This window comes from Lathamus discolor, chromosome 3 (assembly GCF_037157495.1).
Source record: "Lathamus discolor isolate bLatDis1 chromosome 3, bLatDis1.hap1, whole genome shotgun sequence".
Taxonomy (NCBI): Eukaryota; Metazoa; Chordata; class Aves; order Psittaciformes; family Psittacidae; genus Lathamus; species Lathamus discolor.
Genome location: NC_088886.1, coordinates 8,081,546 through 8,108,906, shown reverse-complemented (window position 1 = coordinate 8,108,906; position 27,361 = coordinate 8,081,546). Strand labels below are relative to the sequence as shown.

The 27,361-nt window shown below is 41.4% G+C and overlaps 1 protein-coding gene and 1 long non-coding RNA gene across 2 annotated transcripts in view; both read right to left on the bottom strand.

The window, feature by feature from the left end:
• The window catches only part of FAF1 (Fas associated factor 1), a 174,933-nt gene extending 147,587 nt beyond the window's left edge, over positions 1 to 27,346 (bottom strand). Inside the window, exons 1-3 of the mRNA XM_065673372.1 lie at positions 26,482 to 27,346; positions 23,078 to 25,810; positions 6,478 to 6,546 (exon numbers count right to left, since the gene is read on the bottom strand). Of these exons, the coding sequence (XP_065529444.1) occupies positions 6,478 to 6,546; positions 23,078 to 23,122 (114 nt within the window). The 5' untranslated portion in view covers positions 23,123 to 25,810; positions 26,482 to 27,346. The remainder of the gene's footprint in view (positions 1 to 6,477; positions 6,547 to 23,077; positions 25,811 to 26,481) is intronic.
• Positions 20,916 to 23,071, bottom strand: LOC136011504 (uncharacterized). The gene is made up of 2 exons (XR_010611403.1): positions 22,874 to 23,071; positions 20,916 to 22,762 (listed from the first exon to the last, which is right to left on the bottom strand). It is a non-coding gene; the product is annotated as an uncharacterized LOC136011504 (long non-coding RNA).
• Positions 27,347 to 27,361: the final 15 nt, after the last annotated feature.

Genomic DNA, 27,361 nt, shown 5'->3' with positions numbered 1-27,361 from the left:
TAAAAACTTCCAAAAGTGCTTTCTGTAGCCCTTTGTAAAAGAAAAGTTAATATACAATTTAACTATGTCCTACTAGAACAGATTAATGCTGCAGCTGGACACATAAGAAACCTGCAACTCCTGGATTTCCTGGAGAACAAGACTCCATGCCCACAGGACATCTGCACCAGTGGGACGTCCGTCCACCAACAGTAATCGTCATTACCTAGCTCAGAACTTCCTTCTTCCATAGCTCTGCTGGCAGCAGGATTCTGAATGCAGTCAGGCAACTCAGTGCAGTAACACTGAGCATAAACTAACTGAGCTGACAATAACATGTTTGACAGGACACCACAATCCAGAAGAGAACACCTGTCTTAATCAAAACTTGAAAAGCTCCTTAAAAAAAATCTGGAATACAAACCTCTGGTTTCCACAGGCAGATGTGACTGTTTATTTGACCACAGGGAGAATGTTGTTAATACACAGATAAACCAGTGTTCCTAATAGTGAAAATCCCTCAGATCTAGTCCTAATGAGAAGCACACCATGAACTCCTCACTAGCCCCATGGTGAGCACCCTCAAATGTGTGCCATATTCAGTATGCAATTCTGAAGTAAAGAAAACAGCAGGTCAACAATATAAGATAAAAGGGGCCAATGCAATGAACACTACCACCATAATGTGTAGTTCTGGTTCTCCAGCCGCTGAAATATAGCCTGCTCGGAATGAAACAACAGAGCTGCTAAACATATGTCAATACTGTCCCACATTTAAGGAAAAGAAATGGCCATGTGCCAAACTTAGATTAATCACCTAGTTTCTGAAGGCAGACTAATTCAAACCAACCAAAAAACATGTACAAAGAGATACCACATCAAAGCTTTTGCAGAGCAAACCAGTTAGAAAAACAGACAAAAGACATTATTAGTGTACTAGTTTTTACCAACCTGTACTGAGATTTACTACACATTATATCAAAAGAACTAAGTTAATCGTTAGAAAGCAATAAAAGTTACAAATAACAGATACTGATACCTGTCAAGAGCCAATGGCCCACTTTCTGCCTAAAAATCCTATCTAAACTGGCATCTCCAACAGAAATAAAGAAAAATTGCTAAGTTCTATTTTCTTGGTTTGTTTTTTAACTTTTCTTTCCAAAAAGACAACATTATATAGAATATATATATATATATATAAACACAAAACGGGGACTTATCAAAAAACCTGTTTGACATATAACTATTTTTAAGAGGTCTTAAACACAGATGCAAAAACCCCTTATCTTCTGTGTAAGCTATGCATTTGAAAGAAAAACTGTAGTTGAGAGCTGAAGCTTTACAAGAACAGATGTTTAAAATACACAATATCCCATTCCAAGGTACAGAAATGGTTTTTGTTAGCTGATTCTTGGAAGCTGTGTACAACAGGAACTGCAAATCATCACATTTCCAGGTGCATTAAATTGCTGGGTTTACTGAAGTTATACTGTGCTTCTACCAGGATACAGAGTAACGAAGACAAGTATAGCAGGAAGGCACTAAGGTAATTTTAAGAATATAGTTTTAAAATAAAAAGCAGTTATTTATTTTGTAATCATTATACACATGTTTATAGTGAAATTAACAGGGGATAACCCACCCACCCCCTTATTTCAATGAAATCTGTTTTCTTCTCAAAGTGATGTTAAGCAGTACCTACATTATGTCTATTGGAAAAGACATGAAATAAATTGAAGTGGTCATACTGGAAAAAACAAAGTTAAGCATGGTGAATCCTGCTTTTCATTCAAAAAACCTGTTCTGATTACCAGTACAGAATGTAAAGTCATGCTATATATGAAGGATTTGAGTCTTTCATTAAATCTGTGAAAGGCACAGAAGACCAGGTTTCATGTGCAGATGCAATCAACTGATTTCAGGTGAGCAAAGAGCTATCACCTATGTAATAACTTCATATATATGAAGGTTCATACTGCATAAATTCAAGTAGATTACAGAATCTGGCATTAATGGGCCATTTCCTTTAAATATGTACCATCATCAGAGACATTTCAACAGCCACACAGTTGGGATTTTTCATCTTTTTATTTTATTGTTTTTAAACAGTTTAAGATATATTTACATTGCCATTCTTACCTGCACATGCCAAAGCAGAAGGTCATCGTTTTCATGGGCAAGCTATGAAACCAGACTTTACAACAGACAAATTCCTAACTTCTGTTTCTTCAGATGTTAAAAATGACTGTAAATTAATAGAGCTCAAAGAAATGACACCAGGAAATAACATATCAGCAATCCTGGCAAGCTTAAGAGGGCTGGATTCATTTATTGCAGAACAGTTTCATAAAGATGAAGGCCTGAAGAGACCATTATATTATCTATGTTGATGTTTCAGATCTTCTGTGACACACAAAACATTTCATCGCCCAGCCTATAATAAGCCTAGTAATTAGGCTACAGTGTTCTAATGCAGAAAAAATCTCAGCTGCTCTATATGCAGCAGACCACCACAAAGGCCAAGCCACATGCAACAGTGGGGAACTAATTATTGGCAAGGTTAGACTTCATGATCCCATCAAGCAATTCATACACTGTTACTGCATATGAATTCCTCTGAGGCACTCTTGTGATCAATTTGATTTTAAGCAGTTGAACAAGGCCTAGCAACCAAACATTTATGAAAGACAGCTTCCTATAACACTTCAAGCAGCTACAAACTGTAAAGCGTATACGACCCTGAGATGTTTAAATCTGATCTATTTAGTTCCAAGTCAAAGATGAATTAATGGCAGCTCATATTGTCTTGAAGTATCCTATACAGAGGAACAGACATGAACACTTCTAATTGGGAGTGGGTAATCTTTCAACATTCAAAATTAGGAAGCTGATGTTCCAGTTCTAAACTGAAACGAGATTTCAGATGAATTCTTAATAGAAAACAAAAGTGGCTAATAGAAAAAATAAACAAGCAAGGAGGTCCTTATACTTCACTCAAGACTGGCTTTGTTTAAAGGTAAGACCAAATGTCCAAAAGATACAAAACACAATGACAGTCACTAAAGTAACAGGAAAGACATTGGTGATATTTTAACTCTTCACACTAAAATCTACTGGCAAGACCAAGGGAAAAAAAAAAAAAAAGAAAAAGGAAGTATGGAGAAAATAAGCAGCAGGAATACTGCATCAGCACAAAGAAATCCTCAAAATTAGCTTACACAAAAACACAGTCCTTATAAGCATGAGATTAGAAGCACGTGAACTATACAACCTCTGCTGTTTGTGTGTGTGCTGATGTACTTCTCTGTCAGCCTATGTCTGTAAGTACTTCCCTGTTTCTGTTTTGGGATCCTTCTGCCTTCCAGCTCACCAGCACTACTTGCTCTTGGTTGTTCGGTCTGAAGTCCATGAGGAATAACAATGTCCTTGAGTTGAGTCTCATAGAGTTCAAGAAGCAACAGGTGCTCCAGGGAATTTTCAACCTGGTCCCTAGCACAGCCTCTCAGTTCACAGCTCTTTCCCCGAAACTGGAAAATAGAACTGAGATCAAGAAGCCTGAGCAAAGAGCAAGAAAGCAATCTGTTCAAGACAAGAACTTCCCTAACTTCTGGTTTTGGTTTTTCCCCTAATGCTGCAGAAGTGCCCTGACGTTAGGTTGGTCACATCATAACAGGACCTGCTTACCTTCCTACTTCATATTACCCTGGGTGCTCCACAGGAGCTTTCCCAATCAAATACAGCGCTCATATTTAAACCTCTAAAATCATAGAAGTAAAGGAATACATTAAAAATAACAGACACATCCAAAAAAACCCACCCTGAACTCCTATATGACACCTGTATGACAACATTTGACTATTACAGGTCATGATTATCAAAAACTTGAACTTGAAATAAGCCTCTGTATAAGATGCACAAAACAAAGTGAAATTAGAGAAGACAGTGATGATGTTCTTCCCATTTACCTGACAGAAGGGTGGTCAAAGGATGATAGAGGAACCCCTAACCAAGATCATTACTACTTCACTACTGTCTTTATGATTTGTGAACCAAAGTCCTATAAACCTTGTTTCCCTTGCAAATCCAAAAAAAATGTTTTGTTCTGCATTGAATGAAATATTTAATGCCAAGCAAAAGGATTTTAGCTTTTAACTCCATGACTTTTTGGTTCAACCAAAGCAAAACCTTCTTCTCTCCTCAGCTGTGGGGCACTCAATCTGTACTTGAATACTGAACCAAAGGTATTAAAAAAGAACTCAAACCAAACCAAAAACCACTAAACAACAAAATACCCACCACACATGGACCATGCACTTTTCACTTAAATATAGAAAAAGTTCCATTTCTCATCAGTCATGAGCCTTTTTTCATGTACTGTTTTGACTTTTGATACGCTAAAATCACTTGACTAAGATGTTTGATTCCTTCTCAAGCTAACAACTCCTTTTCTTCTTACAATCATGTTTCTTCTGTTTTCTCTCCTCTTTCTTCACTCTTCTGCTTCTAACTTGTTGTTAGATTGTTACAATCTGGTTTTCAGTCCCCTTTTTACAAGGTAGTTGCTTTTAACAAAAAGAAGCCAGTGTCCTGCTAATGACAGACTCTGAAGGCATCTTCATCACTTCTACCCTCCTCAATCTTTTTAATTCCACAACTTACCATTTTCTTTTCAGAGACACTCCATTCATCTGTTTAGTTTCAAGAAACTGCACATTTCAAGAACTGTGTACATTTCTGAAGCACCTCTTACATGCCTAATTTTCTTTCCTTTCTTACTTTTCCTATGTCTTTTTTAAACTTACATGTTTTGAGTCATTACTTCTTTTCCCACTATATTCTACTTCTAGATTGTTTAATCATCACTAATAAAATCAATAGAATATATTGATTATAGAATAGAATACTTAAAGCTATTCTCATAGCTCTTCTCATAGCTTTAAATACTTCACTCTCCCCTTCTGCTCATAATGGAGTCTCAAAAGAAAATAAACCAAATTCCCTTAGTTGTTCTTACCATTTTTCATCACAATTCCCTCATTCAACACCATCTGTAAGCATTTATTGTAAAGCATATACTTTACAATTTACAAATCCCCAAAACCATATCCAACTGATTTAATGTACTGAGAACTCTACAATTTGAACAGAATGCAGCAGGCTATTCCTTGCCTTCCCATTAACACTTCAATTTTCAAAACAGCCCATGTTAAGTCACAGTAAACTACTAGGACAAAAGATGGTTTTAGTTATACCACTCTGTCAATATACATTTGGGTTTTTCTGTTTGAAGACACAGAGGATAGGCACTCCCTTTTACTCACTGGTGGCTCATTCTTGCTTAGACCATGACATGTTGCAACATAAAGACTCCATATACTTTGGCTAACATTCATTTTCAACATTTAGTTTCAAGTGTTTGGAGAACATAGTGTTTGTTTACCATAGTTTACAAGATCACACATCGTTTAAATTGCTATGCCTTAAGAGAAGCACAATATTCATTCTAACAAACTCAGTTTAAAACCCCACTCTAAACCTCTGTGATACTTTGTTTGAAATTATTAAAACATAGAGAACACCCTAAACAATATGCTAGGAACACAACGTAGCAGACAGTTGAAACTGTAAACAGAAACAATTTTGGAATTATTTTTTCCTTTTTTTTTTTTATTAATTTTCTGAGAATTTGGACTGGTCCAAAGATCACTCACTTGTAAAAGACAAAGAAGAGGGAAGTCAAAGGTATTACAGTTTAAAGGAAGATCACTTGCTTTTTAACTAAGTTTGTTCTATTTTACACTTTCAAACCTTAAGAAAAGGCATTAATAGTTCCTGTATTTATCCTGACAACCCCCTGCAGAGCTGCTTGTTTTATTGGTTTCCTCCTATTTGTCTGCACATTGAACCTTGCTACAAAAGAGATGATAAGGTTTTCTTAGAATGAGTTTGTTGGGGTTTTGTTTGTGTTTGACTGTATCTGGATAACTCCAAAACTAATGAAGGTCTGGCCTTAATCTCAGATTCAATTCTGCATAACAACTAACAATAGAAGACTATGTTTTTATAACTAAAATAGCATATGAAAGATTAAAGTTGGTTTACCTTGCATTTCTTCTACAGGCATCTAAATCCTCAAAAGCCCTGTGTGTATACATAAGTTGTCCTCTGTAACTGCTATCCTTAATAATACTACTTACAAAATTATGCACACAATTGACCAAAAAGAAAACTAAACCCAATAAGAAACATTGATTCAAAGGAAAAGAAACAAATCAAAGAGGCTTGAAGACAGAGTATACCAGGGTATAACATAACTCAGTATTGTGTTAACTTGGCAATGAGGCTCTAACAGACCAAAACCAGTCTGCAAATAACCTGCTAGCCCCAGACATAAAAGACACCCCCAAATTGGAAATAAAGAAAACAGCTGTCTCAGTAAGGTGACACATCACCGTTACATGAAGTTAATCTATGAAGTCATTTTCTTAGAATACTTACCACTAAATCCCAGTTATTTTGTTCAAGCAACGTTATAGCTTCATCAATATTTTCAATACCAGTACATGCCTACAAAGAAACAAAAGCAGTAAACAGAATTAAAAGCATTGATCAAAACCAAGAGTATTAATACTTATGATTTGATTCATTTCAGCAGAACAACAGGAAAGATATAGGTCTGTCTTTTCCTGTTTAGAGAGGGTAATCCAGAAATCAGATTTCAAGATTTAAACATCAAACATTGGGATATAATTCCCAGTTCCACCAGAAGATTCTTGTGTAACCTTGAGCAAGCCACCTAGGGAAGCAAGATAAAGTAGTTATTTGTGAAACTAGGGCAATAGTTCTGTCCCATAAAGGTATGTTGAGAATTCTACATTCAACTGTATGAAACACTCATACCAACTTATAAAGGACCATGTAAATACTTCATATTTAAAATTATATTTGAGATGGCTGAAATATTTTGTCTAAAGCCAGAAACATGTATTATAAACCCTACTGCTTTCATTACCATCATCTTATACCCCTGCTCACTCTGGATATTACACTGTGCAGTTAAGAAGGTAGCAAGTACGAATTTTTGCTTAACAAAATGTCAACTTACTACCACATGTACAAATGACCACTCCTTGTGAAATGATTTAAAATTAAGACCATATAATGAAACATTTACAACATTTTCCTTTCAGACGAAACACTTGCATGTTGTTCTAGCCCTGCACTCTCTTTTTACTTAGCTCAATTCATTAGTACAGTAGCATTTTTAAAGTAGTGGTAACATCCCACAACATGGCACTGCAAATTGAACTTAATTCCAACTACACGGGAGCACTACTCAGCAAAAACCTTAATGCAGCATCCTGCTTTCTCTTTTTGCTATCCATACCTTTTCAGCTATTCAACTTCAGCAGACAGACTATTGCTATTTGTTCCATATATGCTCTGACATATATTTGCTACCATTCATATTGAATGATATCAGATATATTTCACCAGAGAGGAAAAATGGAAACAGTCAACTTTCTTTCTGGAATTTATCTTTTATCCTGATCAAAGCTATGCTCTATATTCAAGCACACAAAACTTTTACAAGATCAAAAGATCATGCTCCTTCTGCTCTACTACACAGTTATATAAAAGGTTTATATAAAGTTTATATAAAACATTGAAAAATACAACCTTTTAACAGTTAAATAGTGGCAACAAACAGATCAGTTTTCCTGATTCCAATGATATATAATACACAGTAAGAGAAAAAGTGCCCTAGGCATAAAAACAGATACTTTTTTATCCCAAGAATAAAAAGCCATCAGGTCATATTTTCCATGCTCTGACTCCTCTCCCCATTCACAAAAATTAAGAAATAAAAAGTAGAATAGAAGTCACAGGGAATTCAAGGCCAGTTCTCTCTTCCCAAATTCAATTTGGAAGAATTCCACACATATGAAGATACAATAATGCAGATATACTGCATTACATGCAGTATACATGCAGTATATCTACACAAAATGGACCAGTCTAGAGGACCACAAACACCATCACAAGATGACATTTTGGGGATTTCTTCTTTTTGCCTGCAGAAGGGAGGCAGCAACTTCTATTGATCCACAATGCTCTCCTCACCAGACTGATTCTCTCTGGAACAAGAGAAAATTTCCACTGCTCACAGCATTTTGTGTTAATACTGAATTTCACTCACTTTGCACTGGGAGTGCTAAAAAAACCCACAATAATAAAAAATAATAATACAGTTTTGCTTTCAGAAGCAACATTTTGCCTTCTTTTCCATTACTTCTTACAGTTACTTCTGGAGCTAAAAATGAGACAACACTTCAATACATTCCCTAGCAAGTGTGAAGGTTATATACACCTACACCAGGTATGCTTGAGGAGTGCAGAGCTTGAGCTTGTCATTTCTGAAATCCCAGGTGGGTTCACTACCATAAACCTGTCACAAACTGTTGACAGCTCTGCTGTGAACTAGTTTTACTTTGAGAATAAAGCTTTACAGAAACGACAGCCTGAGGTTTTATTTACAGTTAAGGGAAATACACTGAAAAATCTGGTCATTGCAGAAGTAAAGAGCTACTATTTCTCACTTTTCAGCATTGCAAACTCTGCATGATCTTCTTAAGAATCAACTTGTGTTCCAGCCTACAGTAAGAATCTGACCAACAGTGTGTTGCTTCCAACCCTGGGTAGTGAAGATGAAGTTGAGAGTACCTAGAATTCAGGCTTTGAATACTGTATTTAATGGACCCCTGTTCATATCATCCCTGCAGCTCAGGTGACTTACAACTGTGCATATGCCACACTCTTAGCCCATGCTAACTGCAAATCAATTCAGCTCACTTTGGCATACTTTTATTTTCAGATAAACTAAACAAAATTAGGTTACCCTTCTGCCAAAGCACACAGCGCAGTTTACTCTGCTGTGATGAGGCATCAAGCAACTAATTCACTTATATGTTTGCATCCTTCCTAAATCACCTTGTTGATGATTTACTATCTAAAATAGAACCCAACTCTCATTCTCTTTGCGATGCAGAATCACTGGGTAATGGGAATGGACAGGTGTAAATGGTAACTAAAAATGAAAACAAGAAGAATTCTTAATACCCAGGAAAGACAGTTTTGTTGAAAAGCCTTGGACCAGTTTTACAATCACTTTTAACACTTGATTTCAAGGAGTTCTAAAACAAAGATTTCACTTTCCAGATGGAATGGGTTTGCTAGTTGTCAATAAAACAGAAAACAAACATTTCTGAATGACAACAGTGAAGGAATAAGTGCTATTTATTAATGTAATAATGAAACAGACATTCCAAGATCTTCCTCAACACCCTGTTAACATCATAGTTCCAGCAAACTCAGATTCTTCAGAATAACATTTCAACATTCAGACACTACACACCACCACATACAAATCTCTGCCTCAAGTCATAACCCATCAGTAAGACAAAAAAAAAAAACCCAACTATATTTCAAGTTTGCTTCCTTTTTACTGCATCGTGTCATGCAAGCTCAATTCAAGAAAATTATCTTCTTTGCATGTCTTTGATTCTCCCCAAGAAATTAAGCACACAGAACAGGCAGTCCTTCGCTGGCAGGTATGACATGACATCAAGGACTCTGTAGCAGCAGATTAGATCCAGAACAGCCTGGTATGCTTCTGCCTTTGTTTTCTTTAGGGAAACACATACAGGAAACCAGCAGGTTCTGTGAGCAACAGAATTCAAAAGTCTGGTTCCTTGTGGGTTTGTCTCTCACCCCTAATTGTAAGGGATGATTTAAGCTTTTCCTATGGCTAGAATATTTATAAGAGCTTCTTTTGATGGAATTCTTTAGATGTTACCTGGCTATATTTTCATGAAATTTGGAGTCATTTCATTGGACACCTGGGCACCATAAGGTTGTGTGCCCCATTTACCTAGGAAAGGTAGACAAAAAGTCACAGGGTTTACTTATTTACATTATTTTTGGGTTTTGCTCATTTTTATGCTTTCAATTCCCAAACAAGAAGCAATAAGATTTAAAAAAAAAAAAAACAAAATCATGTTAGATTTTTGCAGCAACAGAAGGAAAAAAAATGCCTTCAAAATATAGCAAAGCAGATGAGCTCCAAAGACACAAAACCACACCTTTGCTACTAAGCAAAGTGATGCTCGTTGAGAAATTATCTTTGATTCACAGATTTTACCCACCTTTATTTTCATGAGACCTACTTAATGAAAGGCATTCAATATTTTAAAAGAAAATTCCTACCAGAATACTACAAACTCTTGATTCAATCAACAACCAACACATCCTCTAAGTCAAACTGAAAGAAACGAGCCACTGCAGCAAAGGTAAAACCTTCAAGGCTCACTGATTTGTAAACCTTTACACATCAAAAAGAAAGCAAAACATTTTTCTGAAGGGAAGATAAAGGGGAAGATAAGATAGAATAGGTTCCTTCTCCAACTCCTCCTCTCCACATTTCCTCTAAATCTAGGATAGCATTTTCACACTTCACTGCAGCTCCAGAGACTGTACAGTGCCTTCTGTATTTTTTCAGACCACAGAAGAGGAAAATGACTATGAAGATGAGAAAACTACTGCTTTGCACTGAATGCATAAAATCAGATCCCAAAGATAAAAGCTACTGAATGTTAAAACTTTCTTGGCATCCTGCTCTTCCAGGCCAGGTAAGTGTTTCCACCAGGCAGATTTAGATTTGTATATAATAAAATTTCAATTCATTTCTCCAGATGTTTTTTCAGGTAGCTTTATGGATTAACCATCACCTTAGTGACAGAGAGCTTACCCTTGGAGGAAGATTCACAGCTAACCATTAGGGGTCCTATCTAACTGGCACAGTAACCTTAATTACTGTTACATAAAGCAAGCAAAGTAGCCACACAATTCAGCAGGAGAAAAGTCAGAGGGCAGACAGACTTCAAGGCATTCAAGACAAACCTAGGAGGCACTTCCAGAGAGTCGTAACGCAGGATGACAGACTTGCTCTTCTAAATCCCTTGCAGGGTGGTCTGACCCCAGCAGGCAGCCATAACAGCTGGATCTGGGTTTTGAGACCCTCAATGACCCCCCACTTCAACAGCACAGGCTTCAGTCTACCTCCACATCTCAGGAAAGCAGCTGTCCTCCCCATCTGGCGGCAGCTGCTGCTGAAAATGTTCCTCCGGCACCTGCTGCAGTGATCCAGGCAGTTGTTGCAGAGCAAAGCTGGAAGGACAACTGCTGCTCCCAACACAGAGAGCTGGGCTGTTACTGCTGCAAAAGCTGGGACAGCAACAAACAGCTGTTGCTGACTCAAATAGAGAGTCAGGCTACTGTTGCCCCGACAGACAGTGGGTGGCAGTTGTTGCACAGAAGCTGGGAGCAAATGGTATTTGGCAGCAAGGCAGAAATTCCCTCACCTGTGGCACCATTCCCCTTCTGACCAAGGCAAAACGCAGCAGTCAAAAGCCTCCAGACGACCACTTTCAGCCTAGCTGCCAGTAGCTGGATATGGAAGACTTAGAAGTCTGCCTCTCAACATTTTTGTTGAACAAAACTGTATCTCCTTTGACTACCAACAGTAGCTATGTTTTCCTCAGAAAGAGACCATTTCTAAGCTAACCCAAAGTAGGCTTTAGCCTAGAATGGTTAACACAACAGGTTCAGGCCCATTAAAATCAGGCAGACAGATGGCTGTGGATTACCCTGTGCATCAGTCTCTCCTGTAAAAGTCAGCTGGATAAAAAAAAAATAAAATCTCACTTTGTGCCTAACCTCCACATGCACTCTGCAGTTAACATCCTCTGCTGCAGCCTCCTGCAGTTATATAGACTAGATGCAAACACAGGTACCATGCTCAGTTCATACAACCAACAGGATAAAATTGGAGCCATAGCTCCAAGTACCCAGAACAGCAACAAACTCAGACAACTGATCTTCAGGGCAGAGTACGCCACTTGTCAGCCACAGACTTTTTCTCCTCTTGCTAATATCTCATCCATCTGTCTCAAAACAAGACTAAGCTACTGTGATTCAGTTTGATGCCCATTACTCAGCCATTGAAACAGCAGACACAGACTCTCCTGTGTTGGATGAAAAAGGAGAAAAGAACTTTCTGACATCAGTATGTTGTTGCAACTGTAGCTCAGTCCATCTTTTTAATACTTATACAAAGCTACAATGCCCAAAGAAACAAGAACATTAAGGCACCAAAAGATTTGACAGGTGCAATCACCTAGAAAGAAAAGCTTTCAGCTCTTGGAATATCCTACAAAGCCCCAGGAAGCCAGCATTAATACACCTCCACCCACTGCAACTGCACACACAGCACCCTAGGAAATGCTCACTTTTGAAAGCACCCAATAAATTTTTATCACGCAATACAGCAGTGCAACTACAGCTACCTCTAGTCCATAAAGCTGAGGTTTTAAAGACAAATCAAAAACGCTGGCAAAGAACAAATATTGTTAAAATCAATTGACTATCCCTTTAGTAACTTACTCTTCAAAAGACAAGATGGACAAGGAGCATGGAAAACACTTTTCAAGTCCTGGCCACTAACCTGCTTGAAAGGATGGCTGAATTATTCTACGATTCTGTAATTCTCCAGGTCAGCAGCTTAAAACCAAAAACACACAGAGCTGTTCTTAATAGCATACGAGACATAACAAAAGATATAACTTACGTCCTTGAATTACAACCAGACAGATCAGATCGCAGATGTGCTCCAGCCACCTCCCCTCCTAGGCAGCCATCCACTGGACTTGCTTCACTTTGTCAATGGAGGGACTGATACCAGACACAGTACTCCTGGTAGTAGCGGTCTCACCAGCATGAGAACAATGGATTCCCTCAGTCTCCCAGCACACTAGTGCAACCCACTATGTGGCTACTACTTCTACGAGAAGAATCTTTAATTTGCTTTCTAAGCATTCCTAATAAAAATCAGGTTTCTGCATGGAGGATTTTAAATAACCCAACCCTGAGTTTCCCGTTTCTAGAGTGAAACATAGTACCTTGCATTCCTCTCCCATCCATTATGAGGAGAACAGCTTGGCAATCAAAGATAATTATTAAAAGTCTATAAAGCAGGCAAAGGCAGCTCCAAATTGTATCTGCTAGAAGTCTACTCAAACCCAGAAAGCTCTAGGACACTAATTCATAGAATCATAGAATAGTTAGTGTTGGAAAGGACCTTAAGATCATCAAGTTCTAACCCTGCTGCCATGGGCAGGGACACCTCACACAATGATATATTAGTAAGCGAGAAAATGTTCTTGAAAATTCCCCACATATAATGTTGTAATGGTAAATACTTCAAGGCAACTGAAACAAAGCATAACACTTTTTTCCCCGAAACCAGGTAAAGTTTAACCAACATGCGCAGCCAAGCAAGGTTTTAGAACCATATCATCAGATTTAGGATCCACGTGTAACCCTCCTCTGGGCCACCAAGACATTCAGCACATCTGGACACTCACAACTGAGATTGTTGGTACCTCAGCTCTTGCATTCCCGCAGTCCTGCCTGACTCAGGAGCACCTCCACAGACTGCACCACCAGCTACATACATGCCTTTCTGTGGCATCCACTCTCATTCTCACCACGCAACAATCCTACTGATATGATGAGACTGTTCTTATTATGAGTCATCCATGGTTATTAAATTAACTTTTACTTCTCTCTGTTTCAGACAAATACTTTAAACAAACATCCAGGCATATAAACTGAGACATAAACTGAAAGGTTACCTACTGCAAGCATCCAAAGGAAGAGATAAGAATGCTTCTCTGTTTTCACATAACTCAGGAGACCATCTGGTAAAAATCAAGCAGATTCACCAGCTGTTGGCTTAACAAAAACAAGCTAATACGCTTACCAGTATCAGAAATCGAGAAAAGGTTTAGGCAAATATGCCAGGCTCAAACTTTGCCCGATGCGTTTGAACTCCCACCCCGAACTCTTTACAAGCTTCATCCTTCTACCATTTAAGCACCACCTTAGGCAAAACACTGAAGTAAGGAAGCATTAGTCCTTTCCTACAGGAGGAATGGGGGAATAAAAGAAGAAACAGCATTTCTGAAGGTCACAGAAGACATTTCTACCTATTAGTTACCAAACAGACAAGCGTGACCTTTGCCCATGGTCTGAGATGACTGCAAGCTTTCTGCACAAAGCAAGCAGGCTACAAAGTCTAAACTGGTAGCATGAAGCTCTAACCACTTCTTAACAGAACTAGCTAACTTGGCACCACACTAACCACTTTCAAATGGTTTCCAGCAGACTTTGAACACTCGCAAGACTCTGGAGCAAATTCTGTTTCCAGAATACCACAAAGGCACATCCCTAGGAAGCCCATGAGCTGAGCCAAGACATGAACCCCAGCCTCCCAAGCCCCATGTGAACCCTAGTGTTTAAGCCACATGCACTACACGCAAAGAGCAGTGCTCAAACTGAATTAAAAACCAAACCAAACCAAAAGTCAGCACCCATTAATTAGTACCCTGGACTACTAAACTGTCTTTCCCAAGGACTGAAAACAGCCTTTACCCAGCAACTACAAAAAGCTCCAGTTAGGATTGTACCAAAGTTTCTGCGTTTGTGTAATACTTTAATTAAAAGTATCTCAGTGAAGGTAAAAAGCCAAGACATCCTGAATCACAGTATCTTATACATTATCACATAAGAAAAACTGATGAAAACCAAAAAAGAACTGCACAAGTCAGACAAATGCTTTTGCTTACTGGGTATCTGCAGTCATCTCCTTTTTCCTCTTTGCCTCAGAAGCAGAACCTTAAAAACAACTAAAGAATAAATAAAAGCCACTTTCCAATTATGCACACAGGGAAGAGTATTAATCCATACAAAAAATATTTTACTCCACATTCCACAAACCCTCAGGTTTTTTGGTAAAGAACAGGACCACAAAGAAAGGACATGCTCTTAAAAACCTGAGAATGGTATCCAAAACAGAGAAAGAGAAGAACACTCAATCCCAACAGAGCACAGGTCATACCATAATGCAGGCCAACAAAACTGGACTGAAAAAAAAAACCATTTCTCTAAAGATAAAAATTATACAAGCTTCTAAGCACACGAGGACAAGAAAGTCTGCCAGAGAGTCAGTGGGACCAAAGCAAGAAGATATTGAAGAGGTATTCAAAGATGGTCAGGGCATACTGGAAAAGCGAAATGAAATCTGTGCGCTCATATTCACTGCAGAGGAACTTAGGGACCATCCTATAACAAAGCTGCTCTTTGCAGAGAGCTCTCTCATCCTAAAGTGTCAGTAGAGACATACAGAAAAAAAACACTAGGACCAGATGATTACCCCCAAATCTTAAAGAATTTAAATATGAATTATTCACAGCAGACTGCCCTTGACATCAACCTCACACTCCTATACTGCTGACACTAGCTTTTTGGTGAAATTTATTGGGGTGCAAGTCAGAAAGGGTTAAGATTTCTACAGACAAATTTATATACAACCCCATCTTATAACAACCCCATCATCAAGCTCTTAATGTGCTGACTTGTAGAAACTAGGATGAGGCAAACCCATTCAAATTCTGTTTCTTTTGGTTCTTTCCTAAGGACTAACGACTGCTGCAGAGGAGACATTAGGCCAGCTGGCTCCTTGATCTGAGCTGATATGGCACCTTTGATATTTGCTCACACAAACAACCTGACCTTTAAAAATAAGAATAATAGAGGTGACTCAGTTTTAGAGTTCTTGTCTTCACAAATCGTTTCCTGCTACACGTAAAATGTGAAACCTGTATAAAATAACTCAAGGGCTAACGTACTCTGTTCTAGTTTCAAAACCTTTCCAAGAACTTAGCTTTAATGAATTATCTTTTGAAAGTATAACTACTCCTGCATAACAAAGACCTGCAAAACCAGTCAGACACACAAGACCAGTAGATGACTTCTTTGATAGACCAAACAACATGTAATGCATACATTAGGGCTTTGGTTTCCTCTTTGAGCAGTTTGGTTTTACAGTTGCACATTATCTAGTCAACTCCAAAAAACTGGCTTAATTAGTAGGCATCAATCCAGCCAGAAAGCATGTCATTTCCTTTCATCCAAATGATGAGGGACAAGTAAAATGTTAGGCGCTTCCCCAGGCTTTTTATTCTGCTTCTTACAGTAGTTAAAAGAAAGGACTCACCTCATGGCTGCCCCATATATGCACACTGACCTAACCATTGCCTAGAAAAACATGAAATCCTATCAAAGACATGCCATGTATTTCTTTTAATAAGCTATTAACTCCTGCTTCAGATAGGGAAACACATGAAAAGTAGGCTTGCAATGCTAACTGAACCATAACAACCGCCCAAAGAGAGAAGGATATTCTATCCTTTCAGACTTCCCAACACCAATGCAATAATCTCAAGATGAGAGATTCTCAGGACCCCCTAAAACATGTATCAAATCACTCAAATCCTCATCCTCTCCTCTCTCACACCTCCTTCCACACAAAAACATTAACTTGGTGTGTTTGCTGTAAATTATCCTTGCTTACCAAGAATTACCCACATTTTATTTTTAATGTGCCAAATAACTTTCACAGTAACTTCCAATGAATGTATGCTCCTAGCCTCTGGGAGGATATACAATTAATAACTTCAATGTTATAATTAGCATCAGTTTTCATGGCATTTGAAAAAGGATCCTACATCTACCACCTCTCAATCTGTTTCAGTGACCTACTAACCCAAATACCTATATGAATGGGCTGATGGAAATGGTGACATGATTACTATGACGTGAAGAGTCTTTCCAAGGTAACTGAACTAAAGGAACAGCATAAACCTCTTTCTAAAGATGAACTGGTGCTCCAGTGGTAAATTATTTAGGTTCTTGCAGCAGGGCTGAAATGCACACAAATCATAGTATCCTCTTTCTTCTCTATAAGCATCAGACAGTATTTCTAATTAACTGTCTGTCCTTATATAGGAGAAATCAGCTGGCTTTTCCATGAACAGCTATCAGCAGAAATATCCCAGTTATAATGTTTCTAAACAGCCATCACTTACTTCAGTTTCTTTCTGCAGTGATAGGACAAGGGGTAACGGAAGCTTAGACTGGATATAAGGAGGAAGTTCTTTACTGTGAGGGTAGTGAGGCACTGGAATGGGCTGCCCAAGGAAGTTGTGAATGCTCCATCCCTGGCAGTGTTCAAGGCCAGGCTGGACAGAGCCTTGGGTGACATGGTTTAGTGTGAGGTGCCCCTGCTCATGGCAGGGGGTTTGGAACTAGATGAACTTAAGGTCCTTTCCAACCCTAACTATTCTATGATTCTTTGTGTGACTCTGGAATACACTCGAGCTTCAGTTTATAGACCAGAAAGTTGGCCAGTAAATCAAACTAGCTTTGCTCTGATGAACAAGAGTTTTGGGATTACAGCCGACTCTAAAAGCATCTTAAGTAATTAAACTGTTAATTCTTCAGAAACACACACCGAACAAATAGAAGCAATGGTCTTGGAAGCAGACAACAGCAATCAAACTAATCAAACTAAAACGCACTAAGCACACAGCATGCTTTTATCGTGTCTCTTGACCTTAAGGCCATTTACAGCAAACAAAACCAATTACGTTGCAAAGCAAGAGGTCCAACTACCAGTTCCAATGCTGTTACTGACTGTGCAATGCACAAAACTATAATGTGATAAAAAGCAAGAAGGATTAAAATGAATCCTAATCAAAATGTAAATTAAGAGGTCTCATACATATGAACTTCAACATCTTACAGCGTCTTAAAGTCCTCTTTTTTACACTGAAAACCATCTGTTAACAATTTAAAAATCTAGCTAAGAATATGGTAACCTATATCCATAAAAACAGGTGAAACAGTGCTGAGCATCCTGGCACCTAACTACTAGAAACCTAGCACAGTCCACTTCTACCTAAAGATACACAGTATGAGGGCATGAAGAAACAAATATGTCTACCTCAAACCCTGATGTCTAATCTGTAGAGCACTGGATCCTTCCAACTACTATGGTGAGAGCTGCAGAGCTCAGTTTAGCTGCGTGCTCTAGGGGCACCCAGTGCATTACTATCCTACAGAGAGGGCACACAGAAAATAGTTTGGTATGAGCAAGACTGAGGTTTAAACTCGGACAGATCTTAACACATACAAAACCAGATTTTTCGATGTCTAGGAGACTCTTTGATGAAAATGCAGGCCTTCAAGAATGTTAAACATAAATTGGAGGACACTTTCCAAAAATTAAACTTCAATTGGAAGTCTCTTCAGCACTCATCTTTTGTTGAGGATCTTGTCCCAAGTGAATTGCCACCCACTTCACAGAAAGTCTGCAAAGAAATCAAAACCAGTCCTTCATGCTCCAATGCTTTCATGACAACACCACCTTTTCTTTCAGAAATCAATGTTAAGGACATCAACTTTGCTATTTGTTCAAAACCCCTTCATGGACAGTTTACCCTTACAGAAAATGGTTGAAAGACTCTTTCCAGCCCCCAGCATAAGACATAGTCCAGGACAAGAATCAAGCAAGGGTACTGACTCAAAGCTATTGCTGTATCTTTTTCACCCACCAAATTTACATACTGACTGTAATTTAAGTGACAAAAAGCCTAAGGCAGCACACACAGAAGAACGTAAGACTCCCTCAGTAGTCCCTCCAAAAAATAATACACATGTAAATTCTGTATCCATACGATTAGAGAGTGAATATATGCACAGTGGCATAACAGAGATAATCTTGAACAGGGCTGAAACCAACAGATGTTTTTCATAACCAAAACCAAAAAGTCTTTAAAAACATATCTTATCAGTTATTTAACAGCACTGTATTAACTTCCAAGTGTAATAGACTCTCCAGTTTCTTTAATTTTAGCTGTTCCAGAAGCAAAAAGAGTAGTCTGAATTATGGTTAAACCTTTAAAACAAAAAGGAAAGAAATACTAAGCTGATGTATCAATGCCATGGTTGGTTTTATAACTGAAAACACAATTATGTGGCACGCTTTCTCACCTTTCTGTATCTGATGGCAATGAGGTTCTTCATTCCCAACTCCCCCTTGCTCCTCCCACAAACCTCTGGTTTTAAGAAACAGATTGACACAAAGGTGAAGTTTTAAGAAAGATATTTTTACATACATGAGGGTGAATCATACCACAGCAGTCTGGTACCCAGTGTAAGGGGAAAAAAAAACTGCAAAAAGAAAAACTACTCATGCAACCTTTTTTCACAATGAACACAACACAGATGAAAGACAGAAGGAAGAAAACTATTAGATATCTGTTGTTTCAATAAAAGCAAGGATTTTCTAGTTCTGCCATTCTACTCCAAAGTCTTTCCACCCAGACCTGAGCTACTGGGTGGGAAGACTTAGCTCAGAAGACCGAGCTGCTTATTTATTTTGTCAATGGAAAATGTGAATGCTATGAAAAACCTCCTTCTGAAGCTCCACATGCCAGATATTCTTGTAATAAGTGGGCACCCAGGAGCTGGAAATTCCCACAGTACTCCAACACTTAGGCTCTACATTTAGAATTGTTGGAAGGACAACCACATAGCATGAATAAAGTGGTCTTGTAGGTGGGTATAACTTCCAGTGACAAAAAGATATTCTTGTTAATTTTAGTCCCTATCCTAGGTGAAGCTGTTTTACAAAAGTAAAACTGCTTGCATACAAAAATGTCGATATCTGACATTTCTGCCAATGCGCAAAGATTGTTCTTCATAACAGCCAAACTATGCCAATTCAACTAAGTTCAGTGCAATTAAAATTCATAATTTAAAAAGGAAAAAAATGAGAAAAACGTCTATTTTCTTTGTAATGAAAAATGCACCCCAAACTGCATAGATCACTAATATTTTTGTATCTTGCAAGTACCTGGGTATCCCACTGGAGATGGAAGAACATTTTACAGCTAAACACAACAAACAAAAGGAGAACAGCGATGTTGACAAAAACTGGTAGGAATTTTATGCCCTTATTTTCCCCAGCATGTTGCAGCATCACCCTTTTACCAGCTCACATGCAGTTACCTTTCAAAGAATTTCTGCTACAAACAGAAGCAGAAATTGTTGGGAATTTTTCCTATATGCCAATGACACTTTGTGGAGAAATTCTGAATTGCATTTAGTGAAACAGCTAAAACTTGTTTGTGCGCTCAACTCCACTACTTTAGCTACTTCCACTGAAAACAATCAGACTACTCATGTATAAAGTTAAGCTTCTGCATAATCTTTCCTAAGTGAGAGCCTAAGAAGGAAAAGTTAGACAGGTTGCTTACACAGCCCACATGTATGAATACCTACTTTGTCCTCCCTGGGTAGCATACAGTAACCTCATTAAAAAAAGGAAAGGGAAAGAAAATAATTACAAACCACACAGAACAGGCTTAAATTGTTTTGAGACATTAAGAAAAAAACATTTTGGTAGATCACTTACTGTGTTTTGCTCTATAGTTTAAATCTTTAATAAAATTATGCAGTGCTTGTATGCATACATATGTATATATACAAAATATTTTGGAAAGCGTTTCCTTTTAATAACTCAGAGAAGGAACCTGTTACAACAATGAGAGCTAAAAGGGAAAACCGAACACAGTACAAGATCCTGCTCTAGTTGAAATCAATGGCTTTGAAACGTGCAAAATAAGCCCATGAGAGCTTCATAAAAGCATCAGATACCGGTATAATCATGACTTCACTGAAGGCACAAGTTTTATAATGGGGGAAAATCCTTTCAGGTTTTAAAAGTTCAGACATTGCTCTATCCTTCTTAAACAGAACTGGGAAAGGCAAGAGTGAAATAGAAGTTTCCCTCCCAACTCAATTCAGCAATGATGAGATGAACAAAACTGCAAAGAATAGCTTTTAGGTTTTCCAGTGTGCACAACATTCTTCAACAAGATACCTCATACAGATATAGAAGATAGCAGCAGAACTCTGAGAAAAATGTTTATTAATTAAAAGGTACAGAAAATACAGAAGGGAAAACCATGCGGAATTACTTTGCACATAATGTTTTATTTTCCATTTTAAATTCTTAGTGAACGAGTTGCAAATTCCATCAAGTACTTAAAATACCCCAAATCCTTTACCACTCCGCAAGATACAAGGCCTAATAATGCCTGACATTGTCCTTTGCTAATCTGAAGCTTTAGCAGCATGACAATTAACAGGTCAGTGTTTCAGAATCAGGCAGAAGCTTGACAAGATTTTTAGAAAGGAAAAAAAACAGAAAGTGAAACAAAAAGAAAAAAAAACGGAAAGTTGTCTGCTGAAATACAAGAAGAAAAGGTTTAGCTTCTTTTCAAGTAAGTACTGTTGTAGGATAAAATACTTCCTGGGTCTAGGTTCAAATACATTATGTCATCCTTGATCTACAACTGGTTTCTGTGACTCCACCGCCCTTCTGCAAGCTTGCAATAATACTTACTTGTCTTCATGGTACCAACACTGCAGTTGCTCTTATTCCTTTATTAACTGGTTTCAAAACCCAAGTACAAAAATATTGCAAAACAGCATTCACACTAAAAACCCGGGAAGTGGATACAGACTGAAATCTCTATTAAAACAAAAATAATCTTACACTCACCAGCCACTAACTTGGGATTCCTGAATTTAAAGCTATTTCAGGGAATTCTATAAAAGTGGGATTCCATAAAAGATTGTCCCCACTAGTATGAGCACAGAATCGGGGTCCCCGGTTTTCTCTTACACAGTGTACTGTTACTGGAAGAACTCCCTTACGAATCCCCAGCCTTAGAACTGAGATGTCACTCCTTGCACACACAAAAGCACCTTCAAGCACAACAAAATAAAAGATCCTTATAGAAATCTTTGTTAAACATTTTAATAAGTATGGGCGTAAGGCACGCAGGTACAAAAAGGGAAAAGACTCCCCTGCTATCAGCTGGGAACTCCGTGTGTTACGTCAGTGAGATATCAGATACCTTTTGTAAAGGGGAATTACATAATGTACATGACAGTCACCCTACCTGTAATTCCAAAGAAACACTCCTGTTAAACACACACACACACACAGAGTGAACAAAGGGATTATTTTAAGCTAGCAGCTGAGAAACAGTCTTTTAAGAAGTTGGACACACAGATAGCGGTTTTACAACTGAATCCAAGAATATCCAACAGTTTATCCATGTAAGAATAGCCATTGGAAATGGAAAAAGCTTCCAAAAAAAACCAAACAAACAACAAACAAAAAAACCCCACCATGGATTAAAAAGAAAATATTTAAAATATATATTCAAAGACAATCTGATACCCTTCCACTCTGCTCTGCGCTCTCCCCACTATTCCAAATAGAGGCACCTTCCACTTTTTTGTTCTGAGAAAAACCATGTAAGAGCAAGCAATATTAGGAAACAATATACCGAACAGATTAACCAGGCTTCTGAACACATCACTTTTATTCAGAGAAAAACTTTATTCTGGGAATGAGATTTAAAAGTTCGAAGTTAAATTATAACCCTTTTGCAGGGAGGAAGGAACACAAACAGCTTTTAAGGGCATATTCCTCCTTTCTACACAAACATGTTGTTGTTTGGAACGGGGCGGGAAGAGTTTTACCGTCATTACAACAGTCATAGGCTGAGGCAACCGTGAAGCTAGTGTTGATGTTATAATGGAAACACCTCTGCCCAGCTCTAATCTGTAGTACCAGTAAGTGATTCATTACAAACACTGTGACAAATCATGAGGAGTGATGAGTTTGGTATCCTCCCTGGCATTTGCCTCTTCCAAGTGAGCTGGCTCACAGCTGTCCCAGGGCCTGGGGTGGTTGCAGAGGGTTGGAACAAGCAAAAATGGATGAAAAATGCTTTTTTGTTTTCATTAGAAACCGAAACTCTCTAAGTTAAAAGAAGACATTTTGATCACGCACCTTGAGAGGAGAGGGCACGCGTTCCCCATTTCTGACAAAACAAAAAAAAAAAAAAAAGAAAGAGAGAAAGAGCAAGAGGCTGTGGAGGGTGGGCTTCACCCCCACCATCCTGGACCTTCCCACAAAGAACCAGCAGCACAGCAACGAGGAGAAAGAGAAAAGCAGCGAGAGGCCACGGTTGTGTGGCGGCGGCTTGAAATTTACCTGGAAATCAGCCAATATCATTTCTCGGTCCATGTTGGACGCCATTGCAGCCAGCTGCGTCCCCGGCTCTGCTCTGACCCGCGCACCTGGAGCTGCTGCCGGCGAAGACGGGGCAGGGTGGGAGCTACGAGCTCATCGAGGCGCCCGGTTCCTCTCGGGCTCCCGCGGCGCTCTGGGGGCTGCCCTAACTCAGCACCTCGGCGCGGCGGCGGCGGCGTACGGAGGAGAAGGAGGGGAGAAGGGAGGAGAGAGGCGAGCGGGGCGCCGGGAGCGGGCCGGCACCGGGAGCGGGCAGCGCTACCTCAGCCGCTGGCCCGGGCGGCAGGAGGAGGAGGAGAAGGAGGAGGCAACGCCGCTCCCTCCCTGCCTCCACAGCGCCTGTCGCACATTTTGCCTGTCATTGAGGTCGCAAAGAGGCGCTTTGCGGCCGGCACGTGACCACCCTCCTGTCAAGCGCTCGCGAAGCCGGGGAGGGCGGGGCCGAGGCGAGCGTGTGCTCCCCCCCCCCCCCCCGAGCCGTGCCCCCCGCTTCCCGCACCGGTCGGGGCCCCGCGGCCCAAGCGTAGGCCTTTAGTGCGGGGACGGGCCGCCTCAGCACCGAGGAGCACGGCCCGGCCTCACAGCGCGGCCAGCGGCTCCTCCGGCCCCCTGCTCGGCCGGCGGCAGCGCTGGGGCTGACACTGTCCCCCCTCTCCCGGCGGCTGGCGGCGGCTCCCCGGGCCCTGCTGTGCTCCGCTACCGGCTGCGGCCTAACGGCGAGGGGAGGGCGCTGGCCGCAGCGAGCCTGGGCCCTGCCCGCCGTCCCGGGGATGGAGGGGAGCAAGGGCCGCTGCGCTGCGCAGCGGAGCCCCCGTCCGTGCCGCGGCGGCAGAGGAGCGGCGGGATGGCGGCCGCAGCACAGTGACCCGGTCCCCAGCGCGGCTTGTGGCTGCTCTGTAACAGACGGCCCGTAACTGGTGCTCGCTGAGTGACCTGACATCCACCCCCCGGGCCCGGGGGCACGCACCGACCGGCGGCCGCGGGCAGGCGGTGGCTCCCCCCCCCCCCCCCGGTTTTGTACTTCTCTCGAAAGGAGGACGTGCGTTTTCCACGGGTTTCTGAGCCAAGAGACCGTGGTCTGCACAGCGGCCCTCGCTCCAGCTTAGCTCTCCAGCACTGTAAGAAGCACTTGCATTGTATACCCCAGATATATCTGTTTCCTTTAAGTAACGCAAAGCTAACTAATGCTTTTTAAGTCTGCTTGCTACAACCTGATGCCGTTCACCTACCCCTTTAGCATGCATTTGGAAGCCAGCTTGCTAACTAGCCCGACGTGTCTTGCTCTGCTCTTCGTATAGGCGCCGCAGCTACCTGAGGTCCCAGGCACATCCAGCACCTTTCCTGTTCGCTAATAAAGCCACACGATAGTGCCTTGAACCAAGTTGTTTTGTCGTTTTTAGGAAGCACTGTTCTTTATCTGTTTCCTCTCTCTCCGTGAGGGTTATGGAAGGGTTTCCCGGACTCTGCGAGCTCCTTGCCGCCGGCCGCGCTGGCACCGGGGAGAGCCCGACGCTGCCGCACTGTTCGGCGGTGGGACAGACCGACCACTGCCTGCGGATGGGGGAGTAGGAAAAGACAGACTGTACCTGCAGGAGAGCCTGTGTTCCCAAGGAAAATACTCCTGGGATTGTTTAAAGCCTGTTTGCGAGCGCAGCTGGGAAGCCGCAAGGCGCCGGGGCCGTTCGGGGTCTCCAGGCGGGCTGAGGTCACACCGAAACGCCACTTGCGATGTAAAACCAAGTGTCAGAGACGTTAAGGTTTATATTTTATAGTGTTCCTGCCCTAATGTGTGCTAGCAGGGTTTGCCAAGAGGTTTTTATTGCCCGCTGACATTAGCTTCACAATTCGAGCTCCCCACCACCGGGATGGTAAAGTAATTGCCCTCACACCTAATCTTATTTGTTTTACCTTTTCCTTCCCCCTCCAGTTTGGTGTTACAGACAGTTCTGTACAAGGTATGGTGCAATGCCAGGGACAACCTATGCTAAACTACAAACAAATCCACCCACACATTACTAGAGAGTAACTATAATAAAGGCTGAAAAGCGAGTTTTAACAGTTGGATTAAAGCCAATTAGTTCCTGGCAGGAACTGAAGCTATAGGTATGTTGTCAAGGTTAGTTACCCGGCGTTCACGTCTATTACAGCCATATTTTACATAATGATATCTATATTAGATCAAAACAGGAAGGATTTGGTCCAGAACATGAAGAAAAGGTGAAAAGCTGCATGTGTGCCCCGCACCGCAGGAAGTTCACAATAGAGTCACCGTGAAAGTTTGTGCTCTCCTCATCCCATCCCCTCGCCCGGAGCCACTCGAGGTGCTTCTCGTCCTCCGACCAGTCAGACAAACCGGGGAGCCGGGGAAAACACTCGCTCATTTAACTCCTCCCAATGCCCGGAGATAATATTTCCCCTAAGAAGCTGTTTCTTACGCTGGTTTTAGAGCTGATCGGGACAACTCTTTCTCGTTCAGGAGAAGCATCTTGATCGTTGCGGAGAGGAAACGATCAGGATTAACCAGCTGCTCTCTGCGAGGGGTTTTGACAGCTCCACACGGCGAAGGCGGTTTGACGGCATGTTCCAGCCGGGCAGCTGTACTCGCAAGGAGGCCTGCAGCACCCCGGCCGAGCTTCACGTCACTATTTTTGTGATGTGGTGTGATTAATAGAAAATGGGGCTTTATTCCGAGCTCTAAAACAGACCAAAAAAAAAAATGGGGAGACTGTTATAAGACCGGCAGTTCTAATTCTGCAGTGAGTTAGCAACAGGTAACACCACCGAAGCCTGTGGATTTTAGGCATTAAATAAGTTATTTATAAGCCGTCTGACTGAATATTCGAAGTTTCGCATATAAATTTCCTTTTTATGCAGAAAAATAACTGTAGTTGAATACAAGGATGCTATTTATAAACATATATTTCTCGAGTTAACTTTGAGGGAAATTACCGTTCACATTTTTTGTTAAAAGAACTATTAGCACCGTTACTTCTGGCCGAGAATTGTCATAATGAGGCCCATAAAAATGCGCCTTTTAGTGGGAGCGGGGGTCACTCGATAACCTGAGCAAAGCGGTTTTCCCTGCTCCGCATGCAGACAATTCGTTACTTGTCACCTTCGTGTTTTCACAGACAAGCGCGGGGCGGAAAACAAGGTGGGGGGGGGGGGATCAGGACAGGAAAAGGTGACCGCGGAGCAAGAAGGAGCCGAAGCTGGCAGGAGAGAGACAGACACAGAAGTCACACCGGGTTCCTCCAGCAGCCTAGCCGGGTGCAGGGTCACCCCTGTAAGGCTGGTTCTGGTGCTGCAAGTAGGGACCGAGGGGATACGTGTGCTTATCAGGGAGCCCTCACATTGCATCTTACCTCTCGGAGGTTGCCTTTGGCGGAATACAGTGTCCCGAGGGTCCCTGAAACTTAAAGCAATCCGGCCGTTAAAGCAGATATTAAAAGCTGTCAGGCAGAATGGCGTTGAGATCCCCGTGCTGTTTGTACCATCCTCACTTCGCCGCCCTTTGAAGGAAAAGCGAAGCCCTCACGTCCTCTCGGTGGCTGGGTGCGTTTCTCCCTCAAAATGGCACTTTCAAATCAATCAAGGATGCCAGGAAGGCGGAAAGCAAGGAGCGCTGCCGTGGACGGTCGCCTTCCACCGTTAAGACAACTTGACATTGACCCTTCATCCTTGACCTTGTCCTTGGGGAGAGGAGCCCGCGTCGCTGCCGGGGTAAACCCCGGCCCCGGAGCCGCTGTCCCGCGGGGTGCCGAGCGAGGGCGGCGGGGCCGAGACCGAGTCTGGGTGCGAGTCCGGGTCCGCTCCCCCCGCGGGCAGGTGGAGGCAGCCCGGGGGGAAGCTGTGGACGGAGCCGCGGCTGGAAGCCGCCCTCCCGCCGCCCGAGCTTCCCCGATCCCCGGTCCTCCCGCCGGGGCGCTGCGGCTCCCGCTGCTAAAACCTCCTTTTCCTTTCATTTTCCGCCCCCTTTCCCGTTCTTCTCCCCCTTAGGCCTCAGCAGCGCTCCTCCTAAAAGCACCCTGACTGCGGTGTCTGCTGCGGGGCAGCGCCGTGCCCGGGCTCTGCAAGGCCGGGGAACGACGCAAGGAGCCGCGGGCCGGGGCCGCTGCAGGCCTTCCTGCCCGGCCGCGCCGCAACTCCGCCGCGCCTCCTTAAATCTCTGCCGTTAAAATGTGGGCGGGTGTTTCAACTCAAAAAGCGCTCAAATTTTTTTTCTTTTCAAAAAAAGCTGATGAG